The sequence below is a fragment of the Sus scrofa genome, chromosome 7, assembly GCF_054392235.1.
Source record: "Sus scrofa isolate SSC_HxYL_T2T_F1_AM1 chromosome 7, Sscrofa_HxYL_maternal_Yorkshire_Landrace_v2.0, whole genome shotgun sequence".
NCBI lineage: Eukaryota > Metazoa > Chordata > Mammalia > Artiodactyla > Suidae > Sus > Sus scrofa.
Genome location: NC_139389.1, coordinates 21,035,844 through 21,060,813, shown reverse-complemented (window position 1 = coordinate 21,060,813; position 24,970 = coordinate 21,035,844). Strand labels below are relative to the sequence as shown.

The 24,970-nt window shown below is 42.0% G+C and overlaps 1 protein-coding gene and 8 non-coding genes across 10 annotated transcripts; 2 read left to right on the top strand and 7 right to left on the bottom strand.

Moving 5' to 3' along the window:
- Positions 1-421: 421 nt before the first annotated feature.
- TRNAP-AGG (transfer RNA proline (anticodon AGG)) lies at positions 422-493 on the bottom strand. Its single transcript has one exon. It is a non-coding gene; the product is annotated as a tRNA-Pro (tRNA).
- Positions 494-1,607: 1,114 nt separating this feature from the next.
- TRNAI-AAU (transfer RNA isoleucine (anticodon AAU)) lies at positions 1,608-1,681 on the bottom strand. The gene has a single exon. It is a non-coding gene; the product is annotated as a tRNA-Ile (tRNA).
- A 560-nt stretch (positions 1,682-2,241) lies between these two features.
- TRNAA-CGC (transfer RNA alanine (anticodon CGC)) lies at positions 2,242-2,313 on the bottom strand. Its single transcript has one exon. It is a non-coding gene; the product is annotated as a tRNA-Ala (tRNA).
- A 789-nt stretch (positions 2,314-3,102) lies between these two features.
- On the top strand, positions 3,103-3,175 carry TRNAK-UUU (transfer RNA lysine (anticodon UUU)). Its single transcript has one exon. It is a non-coding gene; the product is annotated as a tRNA-Lys (tRNA).
- An 8,119-nt stretch (positions 3,176-11,294) lies between these two features.
- On the bottom strand, positions 11,295-15,474 carry HMGN4 (high mobility group nucleosomal binding domain 4). 2 transcript variants are annotated; one of them, XM_001928253.8, is made up of 2 exons: positions 15,340-15,474; positions 11,295-13,048 (listed from the first exon to the last, which is right to left on the bottom strand). In XM_001928253.8, the coding sequence occupies exon 2, from the start codon at positions 12,968-12,970 to the stop codon at positions 12,698-12,700; it is 273 nt and encodes a 90-aa protein (XP_001928288.3). In that variant the 5' UTR covers positions 12,971-13,048; positions 15,340-15,474; the 3' UTR covers positions 11,295-12,697. The 2 variants fall into 2 exon arrangements, with proteins under 2 accessions (XP_001928288.3, XP_084823785.1); XM_084967659.1 differs by having other exon boundaries at positions 11,295-13,036.
- Positions 15,475-15,732: 258 nt separating this feature from the next.
- On the bottom strand, positions 15,733-15,805 carry TRNAV-CAC (transfer RNA valine (anticodon CAC)). The gene has a single exon. It is a non-coding gene; the product is annotated as a tRNA-Val (tRNA).
- A 567-nt stretch (positions 15,806-16,372) lies between these two features.
- TRNAR-ACG (transfer RNA arginine (anticodon ACG)) lies at positions 16,373-16,445 on the bottom strand. The gene has a single exon. It is a non-coding gene; the product is annotated as a tRNA-Arg (tRNA).
- A 3,456-nt stretch (positions 16,446-19,901) lies between these two features.
- TRNAT-AGU (transfer RNA threonine (anticodon AGU)) lies at positions 19,902-19,975 on the top strand. Its single transcript has one exon. It is a non-coding gene; the product is annotated as a tRNA-Thr (tRNA).
- Positions 19,976-24,887: 4,912 nt separating this feature from the next.
- Positions 24,888-24,970, bottom strand: TRNAL-CAG (transfer RNA leucine (anticodon CAG)). Its single transcript has one exon. It is a non-coding gene; the product is annotated as a tRNA-Leu (tRNA).

Genomic DNA, 24,970 nt, shown 5'->3' with positions numbered 1-24,970 from the left:
ACTACGCAACCAGGAAAGCCAAAATAACTTGTACAAATGTTTCCAGCACTTCAACTCTGTAGTTAAATATTTGGATTTTCCATTTGAACCTATTTATTTGATGTGATGAATGAATCATGCATGACATTAAATTGAGAAGTGACCACCATCTTCCTATACATTTCATATGTTCACAATAGCGAAATCAGAGCTTCTAGAATAACCAGAAACGTTTGCCTTTGCAAAGATCAATACAGAGCTGACGGAAAACCGAGTAAGAGCCAGAACTAAAAGTACTAGTCTCTCTTAATTAGAAGATGTCATTTATTGGAATCAAATGCATATACATTCTACATATTTCTACCCGAAAATATAGCACTTTAATTTAACGGCAAAAGTACCGTTTCTGTCATGAGAGTTTAAAAGTCACCGGAAAAGAAGTGGGCTCGTCCGGGATTTGAACCCGGGACCTCTCGCACCCTAAGCGAGAATCATACCCCTAGACCAACGAGCCAGGCGACAAGAAGTGTTTTCTAAATGTATTAAATATTTATTGAATTTCTGCCTTTTCTGCTTTGTTTTCATTTGCAGATATATAACTATAAACTATCTCTTTCTTTCCGTTTCTCTCTCCCTCCAACCTTCCTTTCATATTTTTAAAACCAGATCTACTTGTCTTAGAACTTCCTGGATTTTCCCGGAAACCAACGAAGTCTGGGTTGTACAAAGCCTTGTTTCTCAAAAAAGACCCATCCTATGTAAGAAACAAACGTTGCATTTATTAAAAATACAATAACACGTAGTCTTTCTCAAATCTACTGAGTCAAAGTCCCTGGAGGAGAAGCCCAATAAGCTGCCTTTTTGACAAGCTCCCTACTTCATCTTGGCTTGATCTCAGTATTTTCCACGGAAAATAGTGAACATTCACTCAATGGAATATAAAGGGCTGAAGTCATGAATAAGTAAGGAAAACTCGTTGTACAAGGAACAGGTGTATACATAATGAGGGTTCTGAAAGTTGGTTTTGGTGGAAAATGAGACCACCTCAAGAAGCGTGACATCAAGGAATGAACCAAACGGATTGCTGGCCTTGGTCAACCTGCACCAACTGGTTGGTGACAGAAGGCAAAGCAGATTCTGGGAAAGAGCTTGGTCCTTTCTTACCTGAAAAATCCAAGTAACAAGAATACTCTTTTCCCAAGGTGGGATTCCTCCCTTCATTTGAGGGAGGATCTACCCAAATAGGAATCCTCAACAATCAGAGCTAATGATAACAAGGAGCTCTACCTTCTCACATTTGTCGGAGCATCTCAGTATATATTCAGACTGTTTCGAGGGCAGTGTTTGGCCACTAAACAAATTTGGTGACAGGTTTTCCTTCTACCGAATTAGTAACTCCTAAGTGCCGAGCTGCTTTTCTGCTTCTCCAGGGCCATTTTTGAGCACTCTGACTTGCTCAAATACGGGATTCCTTACGGTGGTGTGGACTTGTGGCAAAATACTCTTTGTAGAGTTATACCACGACGTTTTATGGGGCAGTCCTACGACAATTTATTCTCGCTGAAAAAGTATTTGATACTTAAATAGATAAGTGACACAAGGATTAATTTACAAAAAGGTGACGTGTCTGGCCCGTACGGGGATCGAACCCGCGACCTTGGCGTTATTAGCACCACGCTCTAACCAACTGAGCTAACCGGCCAGATAGCCAAAGAGCTATTTGAAAGCTTTAAGAAGAATAATATTTTCCTATTTACTCGTTACTAGATGTAATATGGCTTAAAAAAATTAAAAAATTAAAAAATAAATAGTAGTATGGTACACTTGAGTAGCTAGATTCACCTACACCGTGCAAGGCTTCGTTCTTATTCCATTTGTCCTACTTTTCAGTACCATGACTCAGCAGCAATAACCCCTCCTCCCCTTTCTGTGTTTTCAGGCCAGACACCTCAGCTCCAAACATTGAATGGGTCCTAGGCAAATTTCTAGAGTGCTCCTCTTCCGCCATCTGTTCGCTGGGTGTGTTTTTAATTACACTCATTTCAGATAAGGGCATCCCCAAATACCTCAAAGTTATCCTGTTTCTCTCTCTATACAGTTCTATACGTAGTGGCTAAAAGAGAACTACAGAAAATTTCTTTACCGAAAGGTACAAAGCATGCATACTATGTTTTGTGGAAAATTCCTTTACAGAAGGATACGAAGCATGCGTACCGTGTTTTTACAGTTTTACACTTTCCTCATACTTTAGGTAAAAGAATCTGGAGATGCCGGGGATCGAACCCGGGGCCTCATACATGCGAAGCATGCGCTCTACCACTGAGCTACATCCCCGTTCTGCGCCACACCGTCTTGTAGCTCTCCCCAATTCTTTGACGCCGATTTCCACCCCGCCCCTCCACCCCCACCCCTAAGATTTTTGATTGCTTAAAATAAAACTTCCTTTATTTATTCAGCAAAATGGGGCAACATTCAATGGTATTCCGAGTGGAGAAAGCCTTCCAGTCATTGGACCCTCGACAGCACTTAACTTAGAGACCGAAGTAACTACCCGGAACTCTGACGAGAAAAAAGAGAATGGGGCTTTCCTTTAAAAGCTTCTTTCTTTCCTTTTTTCTTTTTTTCCTTCTTCAAAGACAGCTGAGTCCAGCACGAAATCAAATCGCTCCCTCGGTCTCTTGATATTAGGGTATCCAAAGTGCGGCCGAAACGGTGATGCAGTTATTCCTTAGAAGCTTCAGCATTGGATTGGCTTCCTTTTGAAAGTGTTTTGTTTGGGCCTAGATGTAGAATATTTGACATATTTCTCCAGGAAGCCTAGGAACTGAAAGCCAACATTCTGTAGTATTTTGCATATATCTTTATATACTAGGGATATGATGTTTGGACATAGAGCGTACATCTACATTACATAGAGAAAGATAGGATTTAGGGGAAAGTATAGTTAATGTAATATGGTTATATCTAGGTCTTAAAGAAGACTTTTATTGTGGTTGAGTTTCTATGCTAAACTTTCCTGAATAACCGGCTCCAAACTGGAATTACAGGAAAAACATAGAAAATCGTTTTTAAATGTATAGGTAAATTGATATAGTTGATATTTTAAACGCTTTTCGCAAGTGAGCCCGGATAGCTCAGTCGGTAGAGCATCAGACTTTTAATCTGAGGGTCCAGGGTTCAAGTCCCTGTTCGGGCGTCTCTTTTGTTTTAAATGCAGGAAAAAATCACTAACAGAAAGGAAACAAACTAATTTCCCTATAAAATAAGAAAGACTCCTGAGCACAGCATAAATAATCATAATTTAGGACTTCGTCGGAAAATACAAGGGACCCTTTTAGCTTTGTGATGGGTAACAATGGTCACAAGTTTTCGAAGATCAAACTCTTTCTAGAAAAGCAAGCAAAATGCAGAACTTCTCTCTCTTCCCTACGTTGGTGTGCTCCTCTCTGAAGTCAGCTCTAGGGATGCCCAGGTAAACTGTACAGAGGAGCTGGTAGCACACCCAGAATTCATGGCTTAGGGGCAGTGCTTTCTAAACTCTTTATGGCCGTGACCAGTTTGTGGTTTAGTTTACATCTGGACACACACACACCCATAACAGGAACAAAAGTTGCCTGAATAACCGCTTACCATAGGCATTGCATACTATTTCAGATTCCATGATATTCTTAAAAATGCTGGGTGATTGATACCTACTATTAACTTTATTTTATATCTCCCTTATTGGGAAACACTGGGCTGTAGGGTGATCATAAAGATGAGATGTAACATATAGTGCAGGGCAATGTGTACTGTGCTTGTTACAGAGTCAAGGCTTGTACTGCTTACACAATGATGGGCCATTTAATCAGGAGCCAAGTTGTTGGGGCAAGGAATAGCAACTTCATTCAGAAAACCAGCAGACCATAAAGATGGTAGACTAGTGTGACCCCCCCAAGACATCTCTGAGTTAGAATAAGGGTTCCTTTTATACTAAAAGGGGAAGGAGTAAAGTCAGGGTTCCAGGATGTGTAAATTTCTTCCTTCATTCAGCCATTCATAGGTGGGCCTGGTGGGAAGGTTTCCTGTGAGCTAAACAAAGTAGTTTGGCTTAATGCTCATTAACAGGGGAGACAGGGTTCCCAGGGATGGGCCTTTATGTATAATTACCCTCATAGGCAACATTCCTTTAGTGATTAACTTATAGAAAAGCAATAAAATATGAAAATTGAAGTCATTTATTCTTCCCTATCACTTGCTGAGTAACCTGCCTGCTCTGCTTCCTCTAAATCAGAGTCCCCTGTTCTAGAGGACCCAAAACCTCAAATCATCTGAGCACAGGGACACTAGCACCACCTCCTGGGAACCACTAAAGAAACAGAATTTGGCAGCCCTCCATTGAGACTTCATTTGGTAATTCTCCAAGGCAGAAATTTCACCCTAATGGATCCAGAGGATAACAAATAAGACTTTAGCTTGCTATTAAAAATCTTCAAATAAGTTAAAAAACTTCTAGAAAAAAAAAAGAACACTTCCTGTCAGTTGCCTAGTTGGCACAGTAGGCAGCAGATCAGCCTCAGAGTGTGAGAGTCTTAAGGTCAATCATCAGAGAAAAAGTAGCATTTTGCCCTAAGAAAAGTACTGCTAAAGAAGTAACCTACTGTGATTATCATTATTACTGCTATTAGAGTCACACGAGAAATCTCTTCTTTAAGGGCTTGCCACTTCATAATTTTGATGCGGCCACACAACTATAGATGAAAGCTTTTCCTGTCTGTAAAGAAGCCCACTTGGGTTCTGACCCCACAGTTTTGTTTTTACAATGCGAAGAGCTTTTTCAATAAAAAAGGAAACTTCCACTAACTTTAATTAAAAACAACAGGGCAACTGTGTCTCTCAACCTTTTAAAAATAAGCGGGGGGGGGAGGAGGAGGGTGGTCACAAAATCGAAAATTTCAAAATGATCCTAACATGGTCTCAGAAAATGAAGGACTTACCGATACACCAATATGTATAGTTATATGAGAGTTCAAAGAGTTCCTCTCGACTCACAGCCTTTGGGGGAAGTTTGAGACAGAAAGGAGACAACCACTTGAAATTTTACACTTTGCAGTTTGGATCTTAGTGGGCTGAAATGCCAGCCCTCCTGAGCCGATTGTTGTCTGTGCTCCAACAACAAGGGTCTACCTGGATGCAGTTGGTTGATTGACAGATTTGCCAAGAATGCTAATCCAGTTCCAGGAGGCAAGGAAATTATATATTAGATAGCTATAAGATGGCACTGGATTAACAAACAAATCATATCTCTATTGGTAGAATAGTATTCCACACTATTCTACCAACGTCCAAACCTGTCCTCATTAGCCCAGATATCTTCAAACTCTTAAAATCAGCTAGTTCCTGGTAGAGGATTAAGAGGTGCAAACTCCTATATAAAATAGACAAGGATATATTGTACAGCACAGGGAATATAGTCAATTTTTTACCATAACTATAAATGGAGTATAATCCTTAAAAAATTGTGAATCAGTTTGTGTACACCTGCAATTTACATAATATTGTAAATCAACTACTCCTCAATTTAAAAACAAATTAAAGAAAAAAACTCAACTATTTATAATCATTTGCTTTCCCAGTAAAAACCTAGCATCCTCCATTCAAAGACACCCAGGTACCTTGAGTCTGGTGCATAGAGGAAAAAACTACTAAAAGTTTCCATGGGTTACTCACCTGTTTTTTAGGGAGACTGGGTGGTGACTTTAGATAAACCTTCAGATTCCCCAACTACACTATCAATCACACTTCTTTTCTACCGCTTATTAAAATATAAAGCAGAGAGAAAAAGCACACAAGCAATAAATGTAGATGTTGTTTACTTTTGAAATTTCATGTGGCCTCTATCCAATTCATCTACTCCCTGAAGACTTTGTTAAAAAACAACAAACAAACAAAAAACCCTCAAATAGTGAAAACAACTCACTGTGAGGAGATAATCCATGAATCTCTCACACTTCTGCCTGTATTGCTAGTGAGACACTGACGGCCCTTTGTTCTGGGTTATCTTTTCAAGGATGTTTATATAGCAAACACTGTTGGAAGACAGAGATAATATTTCTCTCTAGAGCAACAAACAGGCATGCTCCCTGCTCGTTATAAAAAAAAATTGGAATCCCCACGTCTTTAGGGTTTCTGTCCTGAAATACAATCCACTGAATGTATATATATCACGTGTTGCCCTCAGGAAACTGGAGTTGAGGAATCAGAGAAAAATGCAGACAATCTGGTTACTGCTATTGCTGGAATAAAAAACCTGCCCACCATCTCTGACCCTGGAGTCTTATGAATTGTACCAGCATCCCTGAAACTATGTGGCAGGCTAAATTAAGTTTAGCTTGCAAGTTGGGTAAGATTTGAGGTCTTTCATGTTTCTTAACATTCATCAGCTTCTCCTCTGTCCTCTTTCTTCTCCTGTATTCTTTACCTTGATTTCGTTATACAAGCATCCACATAAATGCCAAAGCTAGGAATTGGAGTCCCTTCTCTGAATTCTTTCCTTCACTCACCCTACTCTTCCATATCCAATCCATCACCAAATCTATCTGCTATTTTTGTATTTATTTGTTTATTTTTTGGCCACACCAGAGGCATCCAGGGACAGGGATTAAACCTGTGCCACAGCAGTAACCTGAGCACCAGCCGTGACAACACGGGATCCTTAACATGCTGAGCTAGTAGGTTAAGTATTTAAAAGATTATATTTTAAATACTACCTTTTTAAATATTTAAGAGGGAGCGTGCAAATCTTTGTTGTGAAAATCTTTGTTTCTGCTCCCAGCCTACTACCCAAATTCAGGTTCTTGCCATCTTTTGTGAAGACTATGGCGATTGTCTTATACTTATTTTTCTTTTTTTAAGCAAAAAAGACATGTGTTCTGCTCCACCCTTTTGAAAGCCCCTTTTTTAGATCCGAATAAAGCAGGAAAACTCCACTTTCAATATCCTCCTTCAAATTCAGCCATACAAGGTTCAACCGACACAGAGGTTTTTGTAAAATGCCAATCTGTTCAGGCTTTTCCCCAGAGCTAAAACTTTCAAGATAGACAGGAAAAAGTCTGAAATCTTTTGCAAGAGAAAGACCCTTTCTGAACCGATTGGCTTCTGATGCATTTCTCCTCTCAACCTGCTTCTTTGTTCTTATGATTCATCTAACTTTAACTTATCTTGTGGCTGCAGAGCTGCGGAAAGATAAGGGCACTTTCTAGTTCTTCTCCTCCAAGGTCATGCCTGGAGCTAAATCCTTTGTGCAAAGCAGGCTTTGAGTCTTTCCTTGCAAGGATGATGGAGGCTTTGAGTCTTTCCTTGCAGAAATGATGGAGTCAAATTTTGGAGTTTTTCACTTTGGCTTGTTTCTACTCCTCCCTCAAATTGGAGAGCTTTTTCTCTCTCTGGGAGCTGAATGCCATTGCTCTCCAGCGAGGGCAAAGGCCCTTGTGCCTGCCTTGTAGCCTGGCCACATGATGGAAGCTCTAAAATCTTTTGCTGGATAAATCAAGGAATTCATCCTTAAAAGCATGTCATCTTCCTTTTCTCTTCACCTTGCCAACCCCACTCCCTATAATCCTCAAATTCAAGTTTTCCCTTCCTCCGCACGATGGCTGGAGTTTGCAGAGCACACTCTTTTAGCACTCATATCTAAATGACTGAATATATATATATATATATATATATATATATATATATATAATATGTCATAAATTTAGTAATATATGTTAACTAAAATTAATGTCATTAATAATACTGTATAATATATTTGAAAGGTGCTAAGAAAGTAAATCTTAAAAGACGTCTTTAGAAAGAATTTTTTGTAACTATGTAAGGTTATGGATGTTAACTAGACTTATTTCACAATGTATACAAATATCAAATCATTATGCTGTACATCTGAGACTAAAATAATTTGTCAGTTATACCTCAATAAAAATAAATGAATTAATGGGTCGAACCCTTGATTTATCTTTGTGCTCCCTCAAGATTTCATGTGATCAACTTCCTCATGGTCACCCAAAAGAAATTTAAACAGGTGCAAGGAAGGTAATAGTAAAGTTACTAATAGCTACATGTAGGAAGGGATTTTCAATGTGCCACTGTGTTGAGCACTTTCAGCGGATTTCTTAACTTGGGGACAGGTGAACTTGGGTAGGACAAAAATGTTTTCAGCTTCAAAATCTTTAACCGCTAATTGAAATTTAGCATATCCTTCATCTATGAATGCAGGCAACAAATTACAGTCAGAAGTACCTGTGGCTTTGTCACTAAGAGAAAACTGAGATGTTCATATCCCATACTCTACAAGTGAAGTACCGTTGCAAATATTTCATACTTAACTATTTAGAAGTTACCGCAGTTGTAAGATGGGTCTCAATGTTTAATGTACTAGTGAACACGTGGTTAACATAGTTAACCATGTTACTATGTCCACAATATTACTATGTTGGCACATATTACGATGTCGACAATTATTTTGTCTTTGGATGATCACTGGTTTCCTTTGTTATCCTGCAGTTTGTATTATGTTGGGGGGGGGGTTATTTTTTCTTATTTTTTATTTGGGGGGGTTGGTTTATTTTTGGCCGCAGAAGTTTCAGGGCCAGGGACCGGACCAGAGCCACAGCGGTGACAATGCCAGATCCCTAACTGCTGGACCACAGAGAATTCTTTATGCTATGCATTTTTTTAATTGCTCTTTATAGAATTTAGAAGGCCTCCATAGGCTTCATCACGAGGCCACTGGGATCGCAGGCAGCTAAAAGGTTAAGAAGCCCCGCATCCCCGGCGACCTCCCTGTGCTGGCAATGCCTTGGGCTGGGACATCACTCAAGGGGACTTGGCGTGGGCGCCTGGGACCGGAGGCCCGAGCAAGGTCTGCGATGGGTCTGAGGAGCTACACCAGGAAGGAACTTCAGGGCCGGTCCTCCCCCTCCCGCTGGGGAATCAGGACACATTCCAGCCGTGCGGGCGCGAGGCGACACCCAGCAGAGCGACCTCGGGGGCCCGAAGGGCGTCCGCAGGCCGGGCGTCCGCAGGGGAGTGGCGTCAGGGTGCAGGTCTGGCCACGTCCGCGGGGAGTTCCAGTACCACGTTTGTAGGTCATTTTTATGACCCTGGATTGACGCCCTTGCGGGGTTTTGGAAATAAATGACGTACATTTTACCAGGAGCCCTGTGACCGCTGTTGAGAACAGAATGAAGAGGGCACACGGGCAGATGCAGAAAATAAACGTTCCTCCTTCTCCTTTCCAACTCTTCCAGGACCAATGCCTCAAGGTTGACCATCAGAAATTTGATGATTGGAAACTCTGGATTACTCAGGCTGCTTCATATCAGACACCCACATTCTCAAAGTCCTAATAAGCCAGGATTTTAATTTACGAATTTACAGATGGGAATGTAAGTGCCAAATGGCTCACAAGAGTGAGCCAGAGACGTTTAAAAGAGTCTTAATCTAGATTTTACCCTCACTGTATGACTTCGGGGCAAATTGTTTAATTTCTGTTTCCTTCGGTTTCACTAAAAATAAAAATGGGGATAGTAATATTCAACTCATAGGGTCATGTAAATAAAATGATGCACATAAATCCCTGAGCAGAACAGAGTTTGGCAAATGATAAGCGCTTAATGAGAAATATTATTATTTGCTTTTGGGGAGGCCACGCCTGCAGATATATGGAAGTTCCCAAGGTACGGCCGAATTGGAGCTGCAGCTGCCAGCCTTTGCCACAGTCACAGCAACACCAGATGGAGCCGCATCTGCGACCCGCACCAGTGAGCCGCAGCAGAAACTCCTGAGAAGTGTCTTATTACTGTAAACAGTCTGGTATAATTTACTTTGTTATGCATTTACTTTTTTTCTATTTTGCTTTGCCGGGGTGGGGGGCGGGGGGCATATGGAGGTTCCCAGGCCAGGGACTGAATCCCAGCCACAGCTGGGACAACGCCAGATCCTTAACCCCCTGCACCACAGTAGGAACTCCTAAATATTTTTTGATTCAACAAATACTTTATGGAACATCTACTATACACAATATTCTTTTAACATCTTTGCAAATGTTATTATGTTCACTAGAATCCTTTTACCCACTCCTCGCTTGACCAACTTCTGTGTTTTCATTTTGCTGCTAAGGAATCAAAGTGCCTCAGAAAATGCTTCCTAATAATACCCTTTCATGTTCTGACATCAGGGTCAGGGTCTCCTGCAGTATTATCACAATACTAAGCACACAGTGGTGACTTTGAGGTATTTGACTCTGGATTCTTGACAACAGGGAATGTTTATCTTTGATCCTGTCCTGTTTTTTTTTTTTTTTTTTTTTTTTTTTTTGGCAAGAAGGCAAAGATAATGTTTACCAAACAAAATGGGGTGGGAGTAATTGAGCAGAGGGAGGATGGTGATACAGCATGATAAAGTGGAATTTCCCATAATTCATTTGGGATGGTCATCTGTTTGTTTTTCCTCCTTTAACTCTTCCCCCCTTACAGCCTCTTGCCCATGCATCAACCCCCCCCACCACAACACACACACACACACACATCAACTTAGATTGTATGGTTCCTCTATTCAAAACTCTCGTTGGCATCCCCTCATTTTCAGAGGCAAAATGGTAACCTGGAGGAGTCTTCCATATTCTGGCCCTGGGTAATCTCTGCAATCATATCCACTATCCCCCTTATCTACCCTCCAATTCAGCCGCTTCTGCCCCCTTGCTTTTCCTCAGCATGCCAAACACATTTGCACTGCATCTCTGCATTTGCTGTTCTCTCTTCTGGAATCTTTCCTCTTCTAGTCACATCTTTTATTCCTTTACTTCATTAAGAGCTCTGCTCAAATGTCATCTCATGAGAGAAGACTGCTTTAACTAAATAGTATCCACTTACCCTTATTTATTTAAGGAAGCTTGTCACATAACTTTGTGCCTTTTCTATATCCTCCCCCACTAGAATATAAGCTTGGTGAAAGCAGAGATTTTTGTTCTGTTCGCCTCCGTACCCCACACACTTGGACAATGCCTAGAACTAGAAAAAGGAGAAGATACAATGACTGTGAAGAAACAAGATTGTTCGCATATATAGTATATGTTGCTGCCTAGGTAGAAAGCCCGAACTAATATACAGACATGTTGTAAGAATTAATGTAAATTCAGCTAAATTGTAAATTCAGCCTAAGCTGCTGGATAAAAATCAACTTTGGCTGAAATCAGAAAATGTAGCAACTAAAAAGTTACCATATAAAACTGCATCCGAAAGCACACAGTCCCTAAGACATATTAACAAAAGAAAACATTTATGGAGAAAATTATAAAACTTTATTGAAAGACATTTTAAAAAGCCTAGATAAATGGTGAATTATATCATGCTCATGGATTAGAAGACTCAATATTGTAACTGATCTATAAAGTCAATGCCAATCCAATAAAAAGTCCAACTTTGTTTGTTTGCTTGATTTGGAACTTGTCAATCTAATTCTAGAACTTGCATGGAAAAGCAATTGGCTAAGCATAGTCAAGATACTCTGAGGATGAAAAGTTTGATGCTGTTGAAGGTGGAAGTGGGATTTGTCCTGAGATATCAAGACCATTTTCTAAAGTTGTAGTACTCAGAATTACATAGTGCCATCACAAGGTTAGACAAATTGACCAGTGAGTCAGAATTGAAACTGTCAACAGACACCTCCCCCCTGCCATACACACAGAAACTTGATTTATGAAAGAGCCAGTGTTACAGATCAGTGGGGGAAAGGGTGACCTTTTCAGAAAATGGTGCTGGGACAACAACTTACCACATGAAAGAAATAGTTGATATTGAATCACTAGCTCATATTTTTGCAAGAATCAGTTCAGGGAAGACTAAAAACAAATGTGAAAAGCAAAACTAGAAATTTTTTACAAGGCAGCAGAGAATATCTTTATGACTTTGGGTTGGAAATGATGCCTCCCCTACCACGAAGCCAACTATATCCAGCTTTATAAGATACTTTTCAAAAATAGTTACTTCCAACAGGACATGGGTGACAATGCTTAACATTTTACAACTTTCAACCTTGCCTCCTCCTAAAGTAAAAGAAGTCTACTGCTGCAGTGAACAGGAAACATTTTTTCAGAAAGAGTGACTATTTCACATGAGGCATATAAGAGCTTTTCACAGGTCAATTCTGACATGGAGGAAAGGAAGGAAACACTCCAGAAATATTAATGAGATGATCCACCAAATGCAAACAGGAATCCTGGCTTTTTTGAGCAAGACCATCTTGCTGGCATCACCAGAAAGCCAGACTATTTTTGTTTGACACAGCTGATTCTAGCAGTGCCAAGGCTGTGTCATGACTCTTGGTTTCAGGAAGTCAAAGACACCTGATGGCATCAGGAGATGAGATGAAATGAAGTTTTGCTTCCCCACGCTATGAGGCCTCTGACCCATAGTGGCTGCCATGTATGAATGTCAGGGTATCTGGAACCAAGAAATCTTCAAATACAAGGAGAGAAAATCCTATTTTCACCCATTTCAATCCAGTTTCTGAGACATTCTACTAGTGGTTATTTGCCCTTTCCATAAAAGACCACAACAAAGTGTCTTGTGTGCTAATAACATAACTTAAAAAAACTCTACCTTTTAATAAAATTTGATGTAAAAAATAGTATTTCAAACAGTAGAGTCACTGGAAGTACAGAGCCATTGAAAAGTACGCTTCACTTGGCATCCCCAGCGCTTTCTGCTTTCTGTGACTGGTCTGTGGAGGCATCTCGGTTTTTGGCTGGGTTGTTCCCATCCTTGCCACCTTCGGCTTTCCCCTTTCTCCCTTTCGCCAGCTTCTCTGCCTTCTTTGCAAGGGCTTTTTTCGGCCTGGGCTCTGGTTTTGGAGGGGCAGGTTTAGCAGACAACCGTGCCGATCTTCTCTGTGGCTCATCTTTCGCCTTTGCTTTGTCACCTTTAGCATCTCCTTTGGCCTTTCTCTTAGGCATGGTGGCAGCAGTGCTTGGCAGATGGCTTTGCCAGCCCAAGGAGTTCTTCTGTCTTCCTCACTGCTCCTAGAAAGATTTCTTTAACAAGACATGAACAATGTAAACCATAAAAAGACGGACAAATTTAACTACATTAAAATTCGAATTGGGACTTCTTGTTGTTCAGCAAGTATCTGTGAGGATGAGGGTTCGATTCCCGGCCTTGCTCAGTGGGGTAGGCATTGCCTCAAGCAGCAGTGTAACTTCCATATGCCGCTCAGATCTGGTGTTGCTGTGGCTGTGGCATAGGCCAGCCAGGGACCTTCCATATTCTGCAGGGGTGTGGCCCTAAAAATAAAATAAATAAAATAATGTAAAAAAATTTCAAGTTTGACTATATTAAAATTAGTAATTTGTATATGACAAAAAGATGCATAAAAAAGTAAAAAAAAATGTTACAAGCTGGAGAAAGGCATTCATAGTATATATAACTGACAGGATTAGCGTCCATAATACAGAAAGAATTCTTACAGATCTGTGAGTAAAGGACAAAATGAAAATTTAAAAACAATGGGCCAAAGGGGTTAATAACTACTTCTTAGAAAAAGCATGAATGGTGAAAAAGCAAAAAAAAAGAGTAAACTTCATTGGTAATATGGGACATGAATACAAAACCCACAAGATATAACATTTCACATCCATCAGATTGGAGAAAACTAAGTTGCCTGACAATATCAAGGGCCCAGCAGATGTGGAACAAATAAACACAGAAAGTGATTTTGAATTTGAATAATTAGGACCCAGGCTTATAGCTGGCATTCACAAACACGGTGGGACTTTTTTATTTTTATTTTTTATTTTTTTAATGGCTGCACCTGCAGCATATGGAAGTTACCTGGCCAGGGACTGAATTCCTGTCACAACTGTGACCTACACCACGGCTGTGGTCCTTACCCACTGTGCCACAGCGGGAACTCTCAAAATCTTTTTCCCATGGTTTTTTTCTCTTTCATCTTGAGTCTGCTTGTCTCCTGAGCGGGAGCAGGGAGAGGTAAGGACTGATGGGTGGGGCCTTACTTCAGCCCCCTCCTGGGGGAATGCCTCTCAGGCCTAGGGCACTGACATGTGCAGAGAGGGAGAGGTAACGGTGGGGTGCTCTTTGTACAAAAGAGAAACATGGTTTTGCACAGAAATAAACAGCCTTGGGTAAGGGGAAAAAAAAAAAAAAAGTATTCCTGTGGTTTGGCCTCAGAGAAAGATGGAGAGGACAAAACCCAACACCTCCAGGACCCTGAGACCCTTGCTCCTGGAAGGCACCATATGAACTCACATGTATTTCTGAGTGGTATAGAGGGGTTTTTAAATGGAAATGTCTTAGACAAATTTGCATCGAGCACCTGTCCAACTTATTGCCTTGTTAAGAAGGGAAACAACAAGATGACAAAAGCATGTGTCTTTCAGAGAAAGTATGAAAATGAGGGAGTGACAGGGCTGGGGAAGGGATGCTTATACAAGTTGCCTGTTTAAAAAAGAAAGAAAGAAAGAAAAAAAAAACCAGGAAAACAGTTCATTACGTAAGTATTGCTCTTACTTGTCTTATGGTTATAAAAACATCACATTCATATCAGTCATTTGAGGGAATCTGGAACATTGCCATCTGAGAGACTAGGCTTGGTTACCCTTAGAAACAGTAACAACAACAGTAATAATAATACACCTAAGAAGAAAATCTAGAGGCTATGTTGAAGCTGTATGGTGTTACATACATATAATTTTATACAAATTGTATAATGTTTTTCTTCCATTAACACTGAAGCAGGCCATGTCAGAAACAGAGGTACGAGGCCAAACACCAGGGCCCAAGTCCTGATTTAAAACAGGTATTGCCAGGGACTTTTCTCAAGACTCAAGGCAATATGCAACAGTTGGTCTATTTCTTAACTTTGGGATGCTTTTTTCTTTTTGACAGGGAGAGCAGAAGGCCCAAGTGGTGGAAAGCTCAGCCCTTCGGTGGCCACTGAGGAGGGGATTCTCAGAGGTGAGGCCGCCTAAGATGGAGAGGAGAGGGGAGAAAGAGCCCAGGCCAGTGGCAGACCTCTTCAGGGCCACAGCCCTGCGGGCCCTATGCTTTCAAATCCTCTTCTTGCTTCTCCTTTTTCTGCCCTAGAGCTTCCCTGGAGACTTCTCACTCCAGCAGGGCCTGTAATGACCCTCCCCTCCCGAATTCCGCTATTCTTGAGAATGGGAGGCAAGGCGGAGGTGGGGGGGACCCTAGGTGACCTCATCACTACGAGGGCCGGATTGCAGGAGGGTCCCGAATCTAGGCAGGGCGGCCGCACTCCCCCCATTTTCCGGAGACGCTCGCAAAGGCCTCCTTCCGAGGTGCTTACCCGAGTCTCGCGGCCGTCCGAGCGGCGCGGGGCTCCCGACTGCCGGCCTGCTGCGCAGGTGCCCTCGGCTGGGGCAGGGCCGGCGTGAACCCTGCGATCGTGGAGAGACGCCCGGAGCCCGGCACAGCCGGGAACAGGAAGGCAAGGCAAGGCGGGGATGCGCTTCCGGGGCTGCGGGCGTCGGGCCACCTCGCGTCGCAGTCGGGGACAGCCCGGTTCTCCCCTCGTGATACTAGTGTCCGCCTCCGGGGGCCGCAGACTCCGGACCTACTTTGAATAGTGTCGCCACAGCACCACTGGCCGGGACAAGTGAGATAAGAAAAGGAGGGAAACGTATTTATGATTTTTTCAAATAAATGGTTTAAAGGAAATGTATGGTGGTAGAAAAACGTTTGTTTCCGCCCGGTTTCGAACCGGGGACCTTTCGCGTGTGAGGCGAACGTGATAACCACTACACTACGGAAACCTTGCGGTGATGGTTTTCCCCGACTGGTAGTTCATTCTACGGAACTCCCCACCCCCATGCCTCCGCTGCCCATTTGCTCCGTTCCTGTAAATCTCCGTCGTTAACGTGCACTTGGCGTCTGTGTACCATTCTCCTAAATCAGAGAAGCCAATTAAATGCGAAAGCCAAGCCCGTAGGGCGCATAGATCTGGAGCCGAGTTCTTAATAATTTATTCCGGAAATGGCTGGATAGGGGAGAACGAATGCGACTTTAACCCCTTCACTACCATTTCTCAGTCTGAACTAGATTTTAATTTCTTTCCCTTTGTTTACTATGTTACCTTTAGTTAGAATGGACTGGCGAAGCTGGGCGTGACACCCGGCCCGCGCGCATTTCTCCCGCTGGCGCCACCTCATGGCCGTACGCGGAATTGCTCTGCTAAGGAGTGACGTCTCCCGTTGCGGTTAAAACTGGCGCTTTCTCGCTCCCGAGACTTCCAGGCACACCTCACTTTATAAGGATTTCCTAACTTGATCGAACGTCTCAGCGGTAGGCAGAGGAGGTAAGTAAAAAGTAACCACGCACATCGAGCCAGCCAGGAGTCGAACCTGGAATCTTCTGATCCGTAGTCAGACGCGTTATCCATTGCGCCACTGGCCCGGCGTGTGTATACTTTTCAGGCGGGCATGCCTTCATCAGAAACAAGGCGGCGGCGCTGCTTCACGCGGTGCGGTCTGCGCCTGGGCCTGCAAGTTGCGTTGTCCTAGCTAGTTCAGACTTGCAGCGCGTGGACTCCCAGGCAGCCACTTTGCTTGCACGCGCGTCCCCCAGTGTCTGTAGTCCTGTCTCAGTGTGTCTGAACCAACCGAAAAATGGCGGTAGGAGGCAAGCCTGGCACTCTCTCGGCCTCAGTATCACCCCCATTCAATAATTCATTCATTCAACCGATATTACCATTCAAGGTACCGGAAATACAACTGTCAAGAAAATAGATTTGGGTAGGGGGATGCTGGAGGTTTGGGATGGAAATGCATTATACAACTACAAATGTAATAAATTCATTGAGTAATATAAATAAAATAAAATTTTTTTTTCACAAAAGAAAGAAAATAGATGTCATCCTTGCCCTGAAGAAGACTGTATGGAAGTAGCGAAGACGGTAATAAAGCACTAAATAAATAAAATAATAGTGATAAGCACTTAGAGGGAAGAATAAAACAAACGGGAAAAGGAATAGGAAAACCCAGCAGGGAAGGTGATGAAAGATAAATGTGGGTATTGGGGAAAGAGCGACCTGGAACAGGGGGAATCTCCAGGGCAAAGGCCTGGAGGTGGGAGCGCGCTTGGGGATTTCAGCAATGTGGCGGAGGCCAGTGCTGAGCGCAGAGCGCTAGGAGACCTCGAGGAAATGATCCTTGGCCTTGTACGCCCTTGTAAAAACTTTGGCTGTTACTCTGTAGGAAATTGGAAGCCACTGTACGGTGGCAATATATCTCTCTTGTATCTTCTTGCATGGTTGAAAAAACTTTATTCCCCAAATTTACTTAAGCAAATTCGTCATGACACAGGATCCCAGTTCCTGGGACTGAATCTAGGCTGCAGCCTTGAAAGCACAGAATCCTAATCACTAGACCACGGAACTGACCTTCCCTCTTAATCTTAGAGCCTAATCAGTAAATGCCTACTTACTGCCCCAGCTCCAACTAGTATTTGTTCTAATCTTTAGATGAGAACTTCACCAAGATAGCTTATCAAAGGGGTGGTGAAGGGTGTGATCCTCTGCTGGTTTTCCTGGTAATTGACCTGTCAACCTGAGGTCAGTTCTCCCTATAGTTGGTAATCTCCCTCTTCCCATGGGAGCTAAGACTACTGCCCTGTGCTGCACATGGTGGGGTGTCCTCTGGGGCCTTGCCTCAGACCCCTGAGTTCCCCCATCCATTAAACCGCTGATGTCTCTGTTACTGACTCTGGGCCTTTTCTTCTGTCTTGAAGCTGAGCAAGTATAGGGCTTGCAAGCCTGCTGGGTGCAGCACAAGGGAAGCAAACTGGGGTACCTCTTGGTTCTATTTTTATCCTCATCACATAGCCAGGATGAGAAGGCCAGATTCTAGGGAGTTCCTGGAAGTCACAGGTCCCATCTTGCACCTCTAAAATGGCCTTCGACTCAGCCAGCTGAGAGGCCGTGCTCACATTTGCTGTCTTCAGTGTCTGTAAAGACCTCCCTTTGACAGGTTTTGAAAGCTTTTCGTGGCTGCCTTAAATTTCTCTACTCAAGTTCTGACATGAGCTGACATTCGCTTTCACTTCCTTCTTAGAGATCTTTCTCCTGGGCCTTTTTCTCTGAGAGTTCCATTTTCCAGCTTCCAGTCTTTTTTTCAGTGGTTGTTTCAGCCAGAAAAAGAGAAACTGAACTGACAAAAAACAGAACAGCACATATATTTCTAGGAGTCGTCTTACATGATTGTAGGGACTGACAAATCTGAAATCTGTAGTGCAGGCTAGGAGTTTAGAAAATCCCAGGCAGGAGCTGATACTACTACAGTCTTGTGACAGAATTTCTTCTTCCTTAGGAAGAGCTTCACTTTGCTCTTAAAGTCTTTCACCTTGTTGGCTAAGGCCCACCCACATTACTGAGGATAAACTCTTTTACTTATAGTCAGCTAATCAGATGTTAACCACATTTACAAAATGCCTTCACAGCAACATCTAGATTAGTGTTTAACTGAATAACTGGGCTTTTACTAGCCAAGTTGCTTGCAAGTCAACTGCTTTGAATTACTAGAATGTCTCTGCAAATTTTGACAGCAGCCAATCAAAGGAAAAACTCAAACCAAATACTGTTGGCTCTGCTGTCTTTCTAAATGTCCACTGCAGTTTGGTCAAAGACATGTTAGGTGTGACTGTGATATTCCATGATTATCTCAGCTCCAAGTGCATTAATAATGCTATGGTTAATCTTATCCTATTAAAGAAATTGGGGCTTACTTCATAGAGTCAATCAGACTGTGTGTTGAGTTCATAGACTTTCGATCATTTTATGAAAATGAAAAACCTAGCAGAGTCAAGAGATTTTTAACCTCTGCCCCACATCATGTTTGTAGGCGGAGACTAGTGCCATGGCTGCTGAAATGAGAGAGAAATCTTGAAATATTGATACAGTTTAGAAATACTGAAACGTTGATTTCAGCATTTTCACCATGACAACAGATTTCAAGCAAGCAGCCAATCATAACTATAGATTTCATTTGGGAAGTTACTTTCACAGCGATGGCAACAATTTGTAAGCTCTTCTGAGTTCCACTAAAGTCCTTTGGTCAAATTAAATTCCCAAGGACAGATTTATTTTACAGAGAGTGGGATAAATCGAGTAAATTTGGAACAGTTACAAATACACAAGCCTCCATTTAAACATAGAAATTCTTGTGAATGCTCTCAATTTGATAGCTTATCAAGCAGATCTTTTGGACAAGTTTTCAGATAAGAAAGAAAGATTTTCTTCCTCTAGCTGCAGAAGAGAGGGGACTGCTCCTTTTATCTCTTTCCAAAACTAGGTTTTAATGATGAAGTCTTGAATTTTTTTAAGACGCGACTCTGGAATTCCATTAGTTAACATTATAAGCAAGAAGCAGGCAGATGGAACACAATTTTACGGAAAGAAATGGCTAAAGCAGGGCCCATGTTTTAATTAAAATTCGTGAACTAAAGAACATAGAGCTTTCTTCCTTCAGGGACTAGTTTTTGGTGCTGGAAATGTTCTGGTGTAAATGTGTTACACGACCGATGGAGTGTTCTCGTGTAAACGTGGCCGGTTTCACCTCCTTCCTGAGCCCCAGGTCACACTTCACCCAAGGAAGCAGACGCTGTTTGCCCTTCCTGGCGGTTTTTCCCACTGAGCAGCCCGAGGGTTCAGGCTCACGCCGGTCTGGAGGGGTCTCAGTATTCCTAAGGCTTCGTGCTCTCTTAGGTCTTTGGGAGCAAAGCGGAGGTACGTCTTTAGGGTCTGGAAAACCATCTGGGCTGCTCCTGAGCCTCAATAAAAAGAAAATGAACATATGCAGAGAACAAAAGCAAATGTCATTCCTTTTCCATGTCGATTTGAAAGCTGGCAGGCGTGCTGGCTCCGTGGCTTAGCTGGTTAAAGCGCCTGTCTAGTAAACAGGAGATCCTGGGTTCGAATCCCAGCGGGGCCTGCTGAGGCTTTTCCTGCCCTAGATGAAAGTTGTCTTCCGTTAAATTTTCCCTAAGGGGTTTCACAAAATTTATATGGGTCTAAGAGTGAGAACAATCTTACTGTTTACAGAAAAAGAGACAAAGACGAATTTGTTTTTCTTTCAGAAGTATTTCTACCTTTCTTCGTGTCCTTACATTTTTACGACATATGATATTTTTTCAGCAAGTGTAGAAGGAACTAGGAAAAGCACGAGGAAAAGTCACCAGATTTAAACTACAAGCAGCATCACAATCTCTGGTCATTCTATTCATTTTCCTGGGGGGAATCCCAGATGGATAGGCTTTCATAATCTGCAGGCAATATTTTTTAGCAAGTTCAACCTCTGGAATAATTGATAAATGTTTTTGAGAAGGCTGCAGTATCTCAATTTACAGCAACCTCTAAAATCCAATCATAGAACACAAGCTATAAATACTTATTTTAAGAGGTGGACTTGTGCTCAGAGTTTTTTGAAAAGGAAAATCAAAGAGAAAAATATCTGTCACTGCGATTTCAGAAAAGAAGCTGTCAGGGAGGGGTATCCTTTGCACTGTATGGATAGCCCACTGGAACAGGCAGATTTGAAGCTGTCAGCATCCAGGCCGACTTGAAGAAACAGTTCAGGAAGGGCTGAGGTCCTTTCTTCCAAATTCTCCAAGAGGAGTGGGAAAGAACTCTGGAGTTTTACTCATAGCTGGACCCCTATGCATAGAAACTCAAGACCAGGGAAATGAAATTCACTGTAACTCTTACTCATCTCCCAGGACCAAGTCCCCTGCCCACTCCCCCCAACCTGGCGCAGAAAGTTCCACCAACCTAGCATTTACCTTCAGAACAAGCTCATTATTTTATATAGATGGTCAAGGGTACAACTATGATCTCCTCCTGTTCTATCTGCAGAAACAAAATGTCCTAACACTTTGAGGAATAGTTCAGGAAACAACTTTACTTTTGCAAAGATTTTCTTCACTCATTCTACAGTTTAACCGCCCACTTTTCTTTATAGAAATCACACAGCAGTGGAACGTGTCAATGAAAATTCAGTTAACAGTCAAGAAGCAAAAAGGGAATTTTATTTGAGCTAAACTGAGGACTTTAACACAGGAGATAGACTCTCAGGAAGCCCTGAAAACTCCTCCACCTGTGGCAAGTTGAAGGCACAGTCACATACATTTTCAGGACAGAGGATAATACATCAAAATGACATACTGATATTTTAGATAAAGTTCACCAAGAATACATAGCCTGTGAAAGCACATATGAAGTGAGCAGCAGATCACCGTGACCCTGTCCTGAATTGTGAAAGAATGCTCTTCTTTTAAGAAGTTATATTGCTAGTGTCAGAAGTAAGGGGGAAAATGATCTTTAGAATGGAGCAGTCACGTGATCCCATCTTTGAGGTGCTCTGGTTAATGTGTACTGCTGACACATACTGCACCTTAGGGACGGAGGGGGACGTCCAAACAAACCCATAGAGAGAATTTTAAGTTTAAATTTTCTTATCCTGCCTTAAAATATGACTTTTATTTCATCAAAAGACAGACCCTCTTTTTCACATCCTTCTATCTTCTCCTCTAGAAAGCCTTTTTATCCCCCAGGCCCAGAGTACAGACCTCCCTCAAATGGTGTGGCCAGCTGGTGTTAATGTCAACACCAGACCACTCCTTCATCCTGCTACTAAGCCTGCCTTAACCTTAGCCTTCCGCTTTATCAGGTTCCAGGAACACCTTTGCAGGGATGTTTCCAGTCAAGTGGCCTTCAATGGATTTCCTGATCTGTACCACTGAAGTAACAGTCCTGGCTACCGAAGCTATAGAATATTCCAGGTAAGGAATCTAACCTTCTCTCCCCAAAGCCTAAAAATCTTCTTAACTCTCCATATATCAATTATGAAAGTGAGTTATGTGTACAAGTGGAAATAGTTTGCAATCAAATTCTTATTTATCCAGGTAGAGCTTATCATGTGGCAGACACCATGCTAATCACCCATGGGTCATGAGTTCTGTCCTAAAGACATTGGCGGGAGCGGGAGGCAGACAATTCAATGGCGATTACAGTAGAGTGGGGTTTCATACCATTGGGAGGGGAGGGTACTGTAGGCCACACTTTGATACTTAATTCAAACTGGGTAGAGACAGAAGGAGGTGGGGGAAGACTTCATGGAAGAAGTAACACCCAAGTTGAGCATGAAGGAGATGTAGACAAAATCCAGGCAAGAGAGAGGAGTGGAAGAGGTGCTCCAGGCAAAGGGAATACTGTGTGCCTGGAGGTGAGAAAGTATGTTCAGTTCAGGTAAGTGGCAGCAATTGGAGGCTGGTGTGTGCAAATCTCTTCTTTATCTGGAGATGACTGGCTCTTTAGGCATCCATCCTCTTCATTCATGGCGCCATGAAAAGCGCAGGAGAATTGATTTGTCCGTGATGTGCTGAAGTTACCAGGCCAGGGATCTGAACCTGTCATAGCAGTGACCCCAGCGCCCAGCAATGACAACATCAGATCCTTAAAACGCCGCGCCCCGAAGGAACTCCTCATGCTTTCTTTTTGAAAGACACTGAATTACCGAATGAACTTATTTACAAAACAGAAATAGACTCACTGACATAGAAAACAAACTCATGGCTACCAAAGGGGATGGGCAGGGGGCGTGGTGTGGAGAGAAATTAGGAGTTTGGGATTAGCATATACACACTACTAGATATAAAATAGATAAATAGCAAGGACCTACTGTATAGCATAGGGGACTATATTCGATGTCTTGTAATAATCCATAATAATCTATAATAGAAAAGAATATATATATATATATAGGAATCGCTTTGCTGTACACCTGAAACTAACACAAGATTGTAAATTAACTATATTTCAATAGAAAAAATGGTTTAAAAAAGAATAAGAAAAAATAAGAATTTCATCTTCAAAAAACAAAAACCAAAATCATGTGTTACCAAAGCAGTGTGGATAGGACTTGAATTTACCAGTTGTGGATTAAATGAGACCTCTAGCTGGGCGCTGAGGTCCTCCCATGGGGGTGTGGAGCTAAAAAGGGGACTGTATTTCCCATTTCTTCCCAGGTAACAACACTCAGCTACCTGCTTCATACCTGTTTTTGCTGCTAGCATGTCTACTACTCAGGGTAGGAGCTGTATCAGTTCTGTTCACTGCTGGATCTTGAGTCCAGCACAGGCCTTGGCAAACAGTAGGTGTTCAACTGCCAAAATAATAATAATAATAATATTTATCAGATTTATTAGGCATTTAGGCCAGCCATTTATCAGGCCTTTATTATTTGCCAAGCACTTTGTATATACCAAGTCATGCAATTTCACAGCATACTTATGAGGTAAGGTTCAATTATTTCCTCCCTTTTAGGGAGGAAGGCACCAAAGCAAGTGGTACAAAGTAACTTGTCTGGCAGCTCATACAGCTCAGAAGTGGCAGAGCCCAAGTAGCCTGAGTAGCATTGGACCCAACCATTGATCCTCCATGCACCTCTGAGTGCTTCTCCTATTACTCTAGGGGCTGTGCCTATTTGCCATTTCTTCCTTTCTCATATGTTGCCAGGGCCTAAGTAGGAACTCAAAATGGGCAAAAATGGACAGTACATGGCCACCTGGGTGACAAAGGGAAACTTCATTTCTTTATTCTTTTCTAGCCTTGTTGATGATAATCTTCCAAGATGTATTAGTTCACTTTTTTTTCAGTGTATATATGAACTTTCCTGTGAGTTTTGAGGAATTTGGAGGAGAGAGAGGGCAAGACATTTCTGAATATTATAAGAGATTATAAGAGAGTCACCCCATTTTCTGTCTTTGCAACCTGGCATTAGCTTGAATTTCTTTTTTAAAAAGGAATGAAGAGGAGAAAATTCCAGTCACCAGACGTTTTTGATTAAATGGGACTGTACAATAATGTAAGAATAATATTTACCATCCAAGTTTAAAGTTCAAAATATTAACATTGTATGTTAATATTTGTAACTATGCTATTAATGCTCCCGGTAGGAAGGCTGGACATCAGAAAATTTGAATTTGAGGGATATTTCTGTAGCTGTCACTAACTCTGAACTTCTGTGTGTCTAGATCTTCCTCCCTGTATCTTGGGTCCTGTTCTGAACTGCAAAATTTGTAAACTGTCAGACTCATGACATGCAGTTCCACTTGGCTTCGTAATAGAATGTATAGGAAGATGTCCATTGATGGCACCCTTATTTGTGGTGGCAAAGCATTTGATTTAATCTGGGAGTCATCCCTAGGTGAGGACACACACCGCAGATCTCGATGCAGTAATTAAAACTAACTGAGCTAGGTGTGGTCTAGATGTCTGCACAGCAACACAGATTAAAAAACCCAAAAAAACTGTGGGTCAAAGGGAACAAAGCAAAAACAGAATGAGATATATGACCTAGAGGCATTGTGGCATTTATGTAAAGTTAAAATGCATATATTGAAACAAAAAATACATGCTCTTCAAAAACATATAGAAAGAAAGAAAAGGATGATTTTTTTCAGTGATTTCTTATGGGGGTGGAGGATGAGAAATGAAATTGAAGAAAGGCAATTAAAAAGGAATCTATAAATAAATTAAACAAAAAAGGGCCCCGGTGGACATCAGTGATAACTGAGTAATGTTGATTCAGCTCCTTGAGGGATAGACAACTGGAGACAGTGAAAACAGATGAGACTGAAATGACTAGTTCTTGAATTGTCTTCTGGGTAGAGTGGTTTCATTCTAGAGCCTGAGTAATTTCTTTTTTAAGAAAATGTATTTTCGATAGTTTTTTTAAAAAAACAATTGATTACCCCGTAGTGGGAACATGGGTGTTATATGGTTCGCACCTGCCACCACAAGGTAGGTGGTAGATAGGATCACTGAAGTTCAAGGAAAAAGCGTATTGTCAGGAGTGGGATTCGAACCCACGCCTCCAGGGGAGACTGCGACCTGAACGCAGCGCCTTAGACCGCTCGGCCATCCTGAC